This window comes from Acomys minous (genome assembly GCF_964271855.1).
Source record: "Acomys minous genome assembly, chromosome: 2".
Taxonomy (NCBI): Eukaryota; Metazoa; Chordata; class Mammalia; order Rodentia; family Muridae; genus Acomys; species Acomys minous.
In genome coordinates this window covers 124,399,897-124,412,592 of record NC_140484.1, presented here as the reverse complement: position 1 = coordinate 124,412,592, position 12,696 = coordinate 124,399,897, and the positions used below count along the sequence as shown (strand labels likewise).

At 38.6% G+C, this 12,696-nt stretch overlaps 1 protein-coding gene across 20 annotated transcripts in view; it reads right to left on the bottom strand.

The window, feature by feature from the left end:
* DLG2 (discs large MAGUK scaffold protein 2) overlaps nucleotides 1–12,696 on the bottom strand; it is a gene marked incomplete at its 3' end in the record, with an annotated part of 1,901,401 nt that overhangs the window by 852,386 nt on the left and 1,036,319 nt on the right. Inside the window, exon 1 of one of the 20 annotated variants that reach the window (XM_084767707.1) lies at nucleotides 3,543–4,132. The exons of 18 other annotated variants lie outside the window; for them this stretch is intronic. In XM_084767707.1, the coding sequence (XP_084623833.1) occupies nucleotides 3,543–3,620 (78 nt within the window). In that variant the 5' untranslated portion in view covers nucleotides 3,621–4,132. Of the gene's footprint in view, nucleotides 1–3,542; nucleotides 4,133–12,696 lie in introns of those variants that run through there. One more of the 20 variants, XM_084767710.1, reaches the window with a different exon arrangement.

Genomic DNA, 12,696 nt, shown 5'->3' with positions numbered 1-12,696 from the left:
CCCAGGTTATCCATGGCTACTTTTATTTAATGAATAATGTGAATACACGCTTCCCCTCAGTGCATATGCAGGAACTTTTCAATGTTTCCCCCCTCAAGGATGTAAAAAGCATAAAAATGAAAAGAAAAACAAAGAAACAGTTGAAAGAAGGTTCATGTAAGTTTGAGTACTTCAATATTCTTTGGGATTTTTGGGTGACCAGAAATTGCATTTTCATTATATCTGAAAGGTATCAGCTATCCTTTTAGAGTAAAGCAATTGGGAAATGGCCTAAATTAAGAGATTTACTATGAAATGTAACAACAGGCATAAAAGAGAAACACCGACTTTTCAACTAATTACAAAGGATCTCAGAAAGGAGAGAATAATTGTTTAAATGATGATGCCATGTTGTGACCACACAGACTAAGTAGCACATTATAACCTTAGGATAATTTTGTTCACAGAATTTGCTGGTCTGAGCAATCATCTTTTCAATGAAAAAATAACAAAGAAAGAAAATAGCAATGTGAATTATCTCACATCTTTGACTCATTTTTAAAGGAAAGCACAGTTATAACTGACTAAAATATGGGTTCTTTTTGATGAAAGACATCTTTAGATTCTATAGGAAAGATCAATGAATAAAAACATCAATGTTTAGGTTATTAAGATATGACAATTACAGACTATTTATCACAAATAATAGGGGCCAAGAAGCACACTGCTGCATTTATCCTACTAGAGAGGCAAAGTGAAAAATCATTGATAGAATAGGCAATTTTCTATTTCAGACATAGGTACCACTTTATCTGAAGGATGGAAATTGAGTGCAAAAATCACAAACTTTGATTTTTGGAAACTTCATGACATTGGGAGTTCTAATACAAAAGAGAAAAACAAGGTAAGAAGCAATGCTTAACTTATCTAGACATGACCATTTTAGGAGGCCATGGATAAGTATTGAAAGCCATAGACAGTGCAAGAGAACCAAGGATATAATTTTGATATAATTTGGGACTATTTGGGTTCAAATTCCACCACCAATAGGTACTACTACATCTGTGACCTTGGGCTAGCCCACCTCCTATCAAGGATTTTACAAAAATAATATATCATGCAGGATCTGAAGATCAAATTAAGTGTTACTTATATAGCAGTTCATTGATGGGTCATGTACAGACAGAAGTTATTGGTAATAGTTCTATCACTGTGATCATTATGATAGACATTACACAATGCTGGTGAACTGCACTAGTATTTAATTAAGGCCAAACAATACACCAAGCAACCAAAAGTAAAGGCATACTGGGCGTTTAGGAGACCATTTAGGCTTTTATATTCCTAATTAGCTCTTCAATTAACCCTAGCCTTGAGAAAAATACTTTTCAGATTAAACCTGAATGATAAAATAGGACTAGGTTGGGATGACTGTGGTTAGTATGCATTGGCTTATTAGATGGAGGAGGGGCAAACTTTATAAAGGATAGTAAATTGATACCCACTTCCATAATATAGATGAGCCCTTCAAGCACTGCAGCTTGTGGTATTTATCAACTTCCTTCTCAAGTATGTTACTGAATTCTTAGCTGAAAATACTAATTCCCAATTATTCATTTAAGTAAGTAATTTGATCCAGTTATGCAATGTAAACTATTGGCACTCACCAGGTATTGACTGAATGGCTACAGTTTTTTCTAAGCACTCCACAAACACAAACTCTATGTGATATCAGCACCTAGTGCTGAAAGTTAGCTCCTCCCAGCCCTTTTGGTTTGTTTTGGTTTGAATCAATCGAGTTTTCTTTTGTTTTGTTTTGGTCTTTCTCACTCTAACAGCTGAACTTTAGTTGATGCTGAGTTCCTCATGTGAATGCGTCTTACACTCTGAATGAGACACAAAAATTAAAATCCTTTAGCCTCACTCTTGATTTCTTCTTGCCTATTCTGAGCATTATCCAGCCTGGAAATGGAAAAGATATTCTGTGCCCCCTTTGCTACTGTCTTCACATACTGGAGAAGCTGAGCCCAAGTCACTTTGATAGATTAACAGCCTTTCAAGTCCTTCACACACAGCTGCTAGTCTCCACATTCAGGTCTGAACCTGAATTAAACGCCACTGGAAGATTCAACTTTTCTTTGCATACTAATTTGCCAGAAGCATTATCCCCCCAGTGTCTCTCAGAGTCCTGTCATCCATTTAGCCTATAATTTTTTTTATGGAAAGGAATACCTTTTGCCCAAAAAAGTGTTCTAACAGAATTCTAAATATGTTTTTTTAAAAAAATCTCCTGTAGGCATCTTTTCTTGAAAATTACTTGAGAAGCAAATAAAGAGACTGCCAACCCAACATACTGGAAGACAGTAAGTTTGCACTTTGTGAAATGTAAAATGTGGGAGGGTCCTTTGTTACCCTAAACCTTCCCACTCACTCCTTCATCAAAGGGGTCAGTGAAGAACAAGCTGGCTATCATGTGGCAGCTTTTGGAAAAGGCAACAACCCTAAATACCAAGGATATTTTCTCTTTTCACATTGCAATCCCATCTTGGTTTATCACTGGGGTCTTATGTTTTATCAACACCCTACTCTGACAGAACAAACAAAATGTCCTAGCCGTCTCATCCTTGTAGTTGGGCAGAAGAACAGAACCATAGATCCTGAGAGCTATCCTGCCTGAGTCAGTCTCAGGAATGTAAGAAAGGTAGAAAGGATCTGGGCTAAAAATAACACCCTCAGCGTAATATAGACAATGTGAGTTTCAACAAAATTCTGTTAGATTTGGTGGAAGTTTCCCCAGCACCTACCAAATCCTTTCCTGGTTTCCAAAATATGAGAGTTTTTGGCCAGGGGCTCAAAAAGCTTTGGAAAAAAAATCAAAGATGTAAGCCAGTATCTTCTGTTGTGCTCAGGTTTTTAATGTATCATGGGACTTATAAGCCATTTTAATTTCTTAGAGAAACAAAACTAAGGAGGTCACTCTGTACAGGGATTCTCTGGAAACTTGTCGTAAAGAATACTGGGGACACAAAGCCATTCTCTCCACAGAGACCAGGAGCCCACTGAACATAGATTTCGTGCTCATTGTAAACTGTTGTAATGAAGATTCGTGTTCAGTGGGAGCAATATCAAGCAGTCCTGTGAGGTGTGGTGAGTGCCACGGTAAGTCTCCCAGGACACAGGACAGAACATGAGCTAGAGAAAGGCACAGGCATTTATAATGCTCCCACAAACCCAAAGATCACAGTAATAAAAATAATGCAGTACAGCAACAAGTTTACTAGTGAGCTCCCCCAACAAGCATGGGCTGCAGCTGCTCCCCAGCTTTCTCTGTGGATACCCTCTCTTCTCAGCCGCTGATTTCAGCAAACAGTCTGAATAGCCAATGAGCCAGATTAACCCCAATGGCCCCCTCCCTCCCGAACCAGGCTCTAAGAGTTACCCCTTCCTAAGTACCATGGACCACATTCCCAGAGAATAAAGGCTGCATCTGTATTCAAACCAAGAGCCCAGAACAGGCACTGGGCACATCCATAAGGCGATCTTCCTCCCCACTCTTTCCATACCTTCTCTGATTTCGCCTTCCTGGCATTGTGCACGAACCTACGACCCAGCTTCTTGGCATACCAGATCGAGGCAAACATAGCGATGCCAAAGGAGATTCACAATGAAAGCCTCTGCACAATCAACTTCCCACGGAGGCTGAGCCCAGCGGATTCCGGCTGGAGCTGTCACTTGCGGGCTGTTGCTTTCTCCGAGCCTCTCGTGCTGGTTAGCCAGGGAGAGAGAGGGTGGGAGGAGGGAGGGGTTGGGGGGAAAGGCAGTCCTGTTTGGCCGGTCTGCAGGTATATTTACATCCTGCCAGCAGGAGGTTCGGGAGAGGCGGTGCAGCCTTCCGAGCCCGAGCCCGCTCACACTCATCCACTTGGCTAAGTGTCGGGCTGCGGTTCCTAAGCTCCAAACTCCATGTGTGTGAGAAGGAAGAGAAGCCGCAGTTGTCTCCACAGAGGCAGCACACCTCTGGCTTTCACTCCAACTGCATGCCTCGCTTGGCTGTTTGGCTTTCCACAGTCTTCACAGTGAGCGCTGGCGGCAGTGGCCGCGTAGAGAAATTCACACACAGGCTCACGGGTATCTCAGACAATGCCAGAGTGGCTGGGCACCAGAGAGAAGCAGAGCATCGTGGCTCTGGCCATGGAGGAACGAACAGGTGTTCCTGGAGCCCAAACCCCAACCAGGTCCTCCAAGATGGCCAGAAAAAAAAAAAGCCTCGTTTCCTTTCCTTTCCCATTTTCAACTCACTTGGTCCAAGGAAGTTACATCTCTGTTCACAGCTGGCAACAGAGAGAGTTTACCTCTTAGGAGACTGACCCAGGACAAAGGGCAAAGTTAACAGCTGGAAGCTTCATTTCAAATGCCTCAGTGGAGGACTTTAGTTTCTAAGTCATTGCTTTTAATTTTTTTTTTTTTTTTTCAGTATGGGAACCTAGACTATGGAAAGAAACTTAAAGCTACCTTGTCTCAGTTTTTCTTGCAGTGGTATTGTCTCTTTTAAAGAGACAATTGCCATTGTGATAGCACCTGGGGAGAGGCAAATTAATGACAGCTGTTAAACGATCATTCTTTGATGAAATTTCAATTTTGATTCTATCAGAAGGGGTTTCCAATTTCAATTCTCTTATTAGGGTTTATACTAGCATGCCAGGAGCTTTTAGGGTAAAAAGTCAATTTTAAGGCACAGGTATTTTCTTCAGTGAAAGACAATGCTTAAGGCCTTTGTCCACTGTACTAAAGGCTAACAGCTAGATAGACAAACTTCTTTTCATCTAGCCGGGCTTTTCTAGCTGACCTGGCGGAGGGGCCCCATAAGCACATAGGAATCAAAGACAGTCAGCGTAACTGCAGACACCTGGAAGAGAATTCCCTTCTCTCAACAAAGGCCCTGTCAGCAGTAGGTCTGTGTGAGGTGGCTGAGGTCTGCCTCTCAAAAGGGCTGGAAACTGCACTCAACAGAGAAAGTATATTGTTAAGTGTTGGGCACCTTGGAGGCAACTGGAGGTGGGACAAGGCAGTCAGGTTTGTCATTAGCAGCTCAGGGGACTGTGGTCCTAGAACATGGCGATGCACAGTTATTGAAAACAATAAATGCACGATCTGGTTTCTGCCCTTTGGTTTTTGCTTCTAACTCTTGTTCTCTCTATCTTCTATTGGCCTAACCTATAAATTAAGAGAACTGGGTAGATGGCTCTTATGGCCATGTTCTGTGCTATGAATCTAATTGTGGGTTTTTATAGAGAGTTTAGTGGCATTCTCTATGGCAGTGGTGAGGTGATTAAGTATTCTACACAGCCAACTATGGGCCCTACAGGGTAGCCTGGTTCCTTCCACCTTCTTTGGCGTGCCTAGCTGCCACCCAGGGGTTGGTTTTGCCAAGAGCTATTTCTTTTGCTCTGTGCTCTCACTTCCTACAAGCACTATTTTCTTTTCACACTCTTAGGCAACCCCTGTGTACCATTCTCCACATTACACCCTGTACTCCTTGGAGGAAAAGTACTGCAGAAATAAACGCATGATAGCGCCTGCTTGGGTTTCAAAGAGCTTGTCCACAGGCTCCCAGCTTATCCAGTGTTAGTTACTGTGATGCAAAAGGCATTCATGATTTCTGCATACAAGTTTGTCCAAGCCATGCAGTAGTTAAAATAGCATTTAGTAAGAAGAGGAAACACATGATATTAAAGGCCAGAAGGAGAATATTCACCTTAAGGTATGGAGTAAAAAATTTCTTCTGTAATATTTTAAGATGGAATCGGGTAATGGAGAGTTAGCGAAGCTACTAAATTTCAAGCCATTGATAGATGCCATAAAGCAATACAAAGAATGCTCACTTATTCTGAGAGGACTAACAGACTGTACAATCATTTCTGCATTTTCTATAAATTTGCCTTCTCTGAAATCATGGAAACAGGAGCAGAGAAAACCTTTAGTATTTGGTCATTTTATTGATTTATTTTGCTTTTATGCTGCCTCAGATAACTTTCTCCACACATTTGATTGGAGGGTTATATTCATGTTTCCAGGATGGGATACTTCAGAAAATAAATGCAGATTACCAACAAAGATTCATCTGAAAAACTAACAGTAATTACTGTTCGGTAAAGAGACAGTTGGGGATACAAAATGCAAATAGAGTAAGGCATTAGCTGTCAGGGTACATACTTGTGTTATATAAATGTTCATCAAAATGTAGATAATAGAAATTTATGTATAACATGTGTCTATGTCAAACCAGGAAAAATTTAGAAATTAGGAAATACTGGAAGAGTTGGTAGAATACTGTAAATATTCAATTTCAATATGGATGTAATGTCAGCTAAATACATTCACTTCCACATTTATATAATAGTCTTCGCTGGGTTTCCAGGAGCAAATGTAGCTCATTGGAACAGGATGGCACCTGCCTACAGTTAATCCTAATTGTCTCTAACCATTGCTCTGCTGATTGAGACAAATAAGTTGCAGCCCTGTTGCATTAGGAAGACAGATAGTTAAGATACTTTCCATCTGCATATAATCACCACCTGGATAGACCCTTTCTTCACAATTTCATCTTTAATATCTATCATATAGTAGAAGGCTACTGTGCAGCTGACTTTGAGATGCCACATTAAAATTATTTTAATCAGTTTTGGGCTCATACCAAAATGCACATACACACCCACACACCCGTACGATTACTCTGAACACTCAAGGTCAATGAAATGTTTAAGTCAAGCCATTGGGTTTTACACAACTATAGTTTTCTGTCTGACATATTAGTTACACTAAAAAAATGCTACTTAGACATTGAACAATCATTTTAAAAGCAGAGTAAAAAACTAATGCTTAGAAACCAGTATCAATCTAGATTCACTGTTGAACTTAAGAAAGTTCATCTAAAGTGCATTTTTATCCTGTGTGTGTGTGTGTGTGTGTGTGTGTGTGTGTGTGTATTGGTTTTATGCTCTTTTTATAAGAATACATGATAGCTCATGGCTAGCATGTGACTTTATCCAACTAGTAAGCAGCAATTATGAAGCATACATGACATAATTTGGAAGTAAAACATGATGTATATATTTTCCTTCAACAGAAATGCCAAGATCTTATTGCAAGTTTCCTCTGCACAGACAATCATGTTTTGATCTACATATTTTTATTATGAGATAAATAATACAAAGGTTATGAATATCAATGCACATTATCACTTGGGTGATAACATAGGTGACAGATTCAGTGCCATAAAAATGTGTTGAGTACATACTACATGCCAAATGCTAGGGACTGCTAAAGGTATAAAATGCAATTGTTCCTGTTATAAAGTTCTATGCAGTCAGGGACATTAACATATGAAGAAATAAATTCAATGCCAAATGATGTTATGTCAGATACGTATGTGTGACTTGTAGACCCCAAGACAAAATAGGTGTTTTTCAGTTTCTATATTATATATTCCTAGGAAGAAAAGTTAGCAATGAAAACACAGTAATTAATATTGATGTAAAATTTGAAAACTTTAAAAATATCTCTCCTTCATGTTTGGTCCTGTGGTAAACAGAACTGATGAATGGATAATCAGTTAAAACTTACATGTGTCCCAATGTCAAAGTGAATCAACTCATCTTGTCATAGAAACATGTTTATCCCAAAGATACAATCAGTTATGGTCAAGTGTGAAAAAACTTTTGGCTTATTGCAGATAATAGTTCCCTTGGCTTCACTATAAGTGGGCTAAAATTTATTTTTCTGCTCTCACAATCATCAGAACTATTTCTGTGATAGTTTAATCTTTCATGCATCTTATTCTTTTTTTTAAGATTTATTTATTTATTATTATGTATACAGTGTTCTGCCTGCATGTACGCTTGTAGGCATCAGATCACATTACAGATGGTTGTGAGCCACCATGTGGTTGCTGGGAATTGAACTCAGTACCTTTGGAAGAGCAGGCGGCACTCTTAACCACTGAGCCATCTCTCCAGCCCCCATCTTTACTCTTATATAGTTTATAATGGCATACTAGTATATATTGTATTATTACATATAATACTAATATATAACTATTTCAATGAAACTATTTTCTAGACTTAAAGCATTTTTATATTTTGCAGCAAACTTTCAATTTTTTTTTTACAAAAATACTGTTCTCAAAAACGAACCAGTCTTCTCATCCAACTGTATTCTACTTCATCTCAGACAACCCCCTATCAACTTTCCTACACCATCTCTTTAAGCACATAGAATTTTTCTAGATACTTCAAAATATACCTGGTCATTACAGACTATGTTCACCTTTTATTCTGGCTCACTACCAAGTGCTCTCTTTTTATTATTATTTTATGAGTCACATATTCTAGATGACATTCTAACAGGGCATGATTCATAACATGCTATCTGTTTGTAGCTCTGCTATTATGTGCTTTGTAAGGATGGATGTGTAGTGGAGATTCAACCACTGAGATATACCCTTAGACCTTGATATACAGTCTGCATGGGACTTAGAACTTCTATGCATCTATTGGCCATTTCAACTTCCTTCTGCTCACAGTCTTTTCACTTTAAAGCAGAGCTACATTCTTGTTGGTTATTTAGTATTCTGGACATTAATCCTCTGTGTATATCAGCCTTTAAATATATTTGTCCTCTTCCTCTAACTCACCCCTTAATTTATTTCATGTTTTATCATTCAGAGCCTTCATACATATTTCAATGTACAGAAATCCATTTATGTTTTTCTTTATGTTTGCACATTTTTGTATTTTAAGAATGTTTTCCTCTTCCAAATTTTAAAATATATTTTTCATTTTTTTTAGATAATTTAAACTTGTACTTTTAAAAAGTGTGTTCATATTTTTTTTTAGTTTGGCAAAATGTAAGAATTTAAGTTTCTTCCATATGCACAGCCAGATCAATTAATTAACTTATTAATTAATCAATTAATTTGGCATTTAAGAATGGTGTTCCTTGTCCTCGCTATCATGCCACAGACCAAAAGTCTTATGTCTGGATGATATGTGTGTATATAATTAGGTTCTGGGCCCTTTTATATTGCTCCATTTTTATTTGTGCCAAAATCTCATCATCTATACTTCATAGTAAATACTACAGATGTTGAGCTCAATGGAATATTCAATGTGCAACTGAGCACTTCTATTGTAGCCCACCTCCCATGTTATTGCCATAAGAGATTTTACTCCATCTAGACACCATAGTTTCATCCACTATCAAACCAGTCATTTATGCTCTCCATGTCTCTAGCAGGACATTTTTACTACCAAACTTTTCTCATAGTAATTCCTACAAGCTGTTGATTTTTCCTTAATTTTACCATTTTTGTCCTTGTATCTGGATTAAATTTTCTTATACATGTAGATATAGATTTTCAACAGCAAATTTCTGTGATAATCATACATACTTAGTCTTTTACTATTTTTCTAAAATGCCCGTTTTCACTTTATACTTGAACAATAGTATGGGTAGTGATTTTCAAATTGATCATCATTTTTTCTCAGCTTTCTGAATATACTATGCCACAAGGTCTTATGACATTCATTTTTATGATGTAAGGGTACCAATCTAATTACTGTATTTCAAGAAAATTCTTTACAGAACTTGAAAGATCAATCCTCAACTTCACATGAAAAACCCAAAAACCCAGAATAGCTAAAACGATCCTGTACAATAAAAGATCTTCTGGAGCAATCTTCATCCCGGATCTCAAGCTGTACTATAGAGCAACAGTAATGAAAACAGCATGGTACTGGCATAAAAATAGGATGGTTGACCAATCGAATTGAATCAAAGACCCATAATTAAACCCACACACCTATGGACACTTGATTTTTTAACAAGAAGGCAAAACCATACAATGGAAAAAAGATAGCATCTTCAGCAAATGATGCTGGTCTACCTGGTTGTCTACATATAGAAAAATGCAGATAGAACCTTATTGATCACCTTGCACAAAACAAAATCCCAAGTGGACTAAAGATCTCAATATAAAAACCAGACACACAAAATCTGTTAGAAGAAAAAAATGGGGAAGAGCCTTGAACTCATTGGCACAGGAGACATCTTCCTCAACAGAACACCAATAGCTCAGGCTCTAAGATCAACAGTTAATAAATGTGACCTTATGAAACTTAAAAGCTTCTGTAAGGTAAAGGACATTGTCAACAGAACAAAATGACAGCCTACCAACTGGGAAAAGATCTTCACCAACTCTATGTCTGACAGAGATCTAATATACAAAATATATACAGAGCTCAAGAAATTAAACTCCACTAAACTAAATAGCCCAATTTAAAAAGGGAATACAGAACCAAACAGAGATTTTTCAACAGGGGAATATCAAATTGCTGAGAAAAACTTAAAGAAATGCCAACTTTCTTAGACATCAGGGAAATGCAAACCAAAACTACTCTGAAATTCCATCAAAAACTCAAGTGACAGCACATGTTGGTGAGGATTTGGAGAAAGGGGAACACTCCTCCATTGCTGGTGGGAGTGCAAACTTGTACAAACACTTTGGAAATCAATGTGGCGCTTTCTCAGAAAATTGGGAATAGTGATACCTTAAGACGCAGATATAATACACCTGGGCATATACCAGAAAGATGCTCCACTATACAAAGACATATGCTCAGTTATGTTCCTAATAGCCTTCCTCATAATAGCCAGAATCTGGAAACAAGATAGGTGTCCCTCAACCGAAGAACAGATAGAGAGACTGTGGTACATTCACATAATGGAATACTACTCAGTTGTTAAAAATAAGGAAATCTTGAGATTTGCAGGTAAATGCATGGAACTAGAAATGATCATCCTGAGTGAGGTAACCCAGATCTAGAAAGACACAAATGGTATATACTCACTTAAAAGTGGATATTAGACCAATATAAATGTCCTCTGAGAATCTCCACGCTGTGGGGGATCTGGATAGATGCTGGGACTCCCTGCTGGACTCCGGGTGAAAGTTGTAGGGAACAATAGGGGGAATGGAAGAACTCAGAGAGTTCAGAAGCCCCACAAGACTATCAAGGCCAATGGTTCTGGGCCCAGGGATGGCTGCACAAACTGTTGCAAGAACCAAGGACAATGCATGCAGTAAACCTAGACTCCTTGTTAAGATCTAGGCAACGGAAAGCCCATTCTCCACATTAGTGGGGAGAACGGGCATTGCCTCTGCCATGAACTCTGGTGCCTGAAATTTTATCACTGTCCCTTGGTGTGGAGCCCCGGTGGCACACAGAAGAAGGGGATACAAGCCCCCTGGATGAGACCTGATAGGCTGTGGTCATATAGTGGGGGAAACGATCCCCTTTGGTGTGAGATCTAGGGAGGGGAATACGGGGCAAGAGGGAGGGAGGATGGGGATGGGAAGACACAAGTGAGGGGATAAAAATCAGGATGTAATCTGAATAAATTATAATAAATTAAAAAATGAATAAAAGAAGTATCTTCTAATTCATGTAACATTTCTCCTTTGCTAAATAGCTTCTTTGTATTCTTGATTGCTTTTTAATCAGATTTTTTTTTTTTTGTAGATCTTTGGGTGTGCATGGTGTGCATGCAGGTATGTGCATTCTCATGTGTGTGTTGGGGCGGGTAAGTGTGTGCAAGTGTGTAAGCATAAGGAGGACAGTGTTTGTCAATGGGTAGTTTTCCTAATCATTCTTCACCTTATGTATCGAGGCAGGGTATCTCACTTGAACTGGAGCTAGCTGATTAGGCTAGTCTAGGTAGCAAGTTTGCTGCAGAGAAGCCCCTGTCTCCATCTCACTCCTAGTTATAGAGAAGACAGACTGACACCACCATGTTTACTCTGCACTTCCTTGGGAACTGGGTGTCAGAGCTTCGGTCTTCAGGTCTTCAGTCTTGCACAGCAAGTGTCATGCCCACCTGAGCATTTCAGCCAGCCCCTGACCAATCTTTAAAAGGTCTCTGTTGCTGCTCTTTTAAAGTATCTTCTCTCTCATTTTATTATTCACTGTATTTAAAACACATATTCTTCCATTGTATACAATGGCTTCGTATAACTCTCATTTTTCCCCTCCTAGATCGCAACCCGTATTACTACCTGCATATATTGTCAAAATTTAGTTTCTGTTTTTTACTTTCTTTTTTTTTTTTTTTACCTTGCATCAATTGACCCTTTTAAAAAGTGAGAATTGGGGGTTGATTTTTGTCTTTGAGTTTTTGTTTTAGTTGGAGTGTGGCTGGTCACACTGCGTAACCCAGGGTTATTTTGAGCTTGCTGTACAGTTGAGGATGGTCTTTAATTTGTAAACCTTCCAGCTCTGTTTTGTGATCACTGGAACTGTATGGCACACCACAATGTCTAGTAACAGTGATTATTATTCATGAATTAGTATTAGTATATGTATTTATTTTAGATGCTATACCTCTTTTTAAAATCTATCTATTTTTAAATTATAATTTTTTAAATTCTGGCCTTTATTAGACTTTAATTTAAACCACGTTTAATTGTCCTTTTGTTTCCTATTTGTTTTGGGGTCTGTTCCTGTCCTTTCCTCCTTTGAGGTCATTCCCACATTGCCTGCATACTCATTCTGAGCTCTGCTTTAGGCTGGTCCTTCTGAAAGATGCTCAGTTGTGTGACTTCTGCACTGGGAGAACTCTTTATATCTGTCTGGCAGTTACTAGTAGACCAGTGGAAATTTT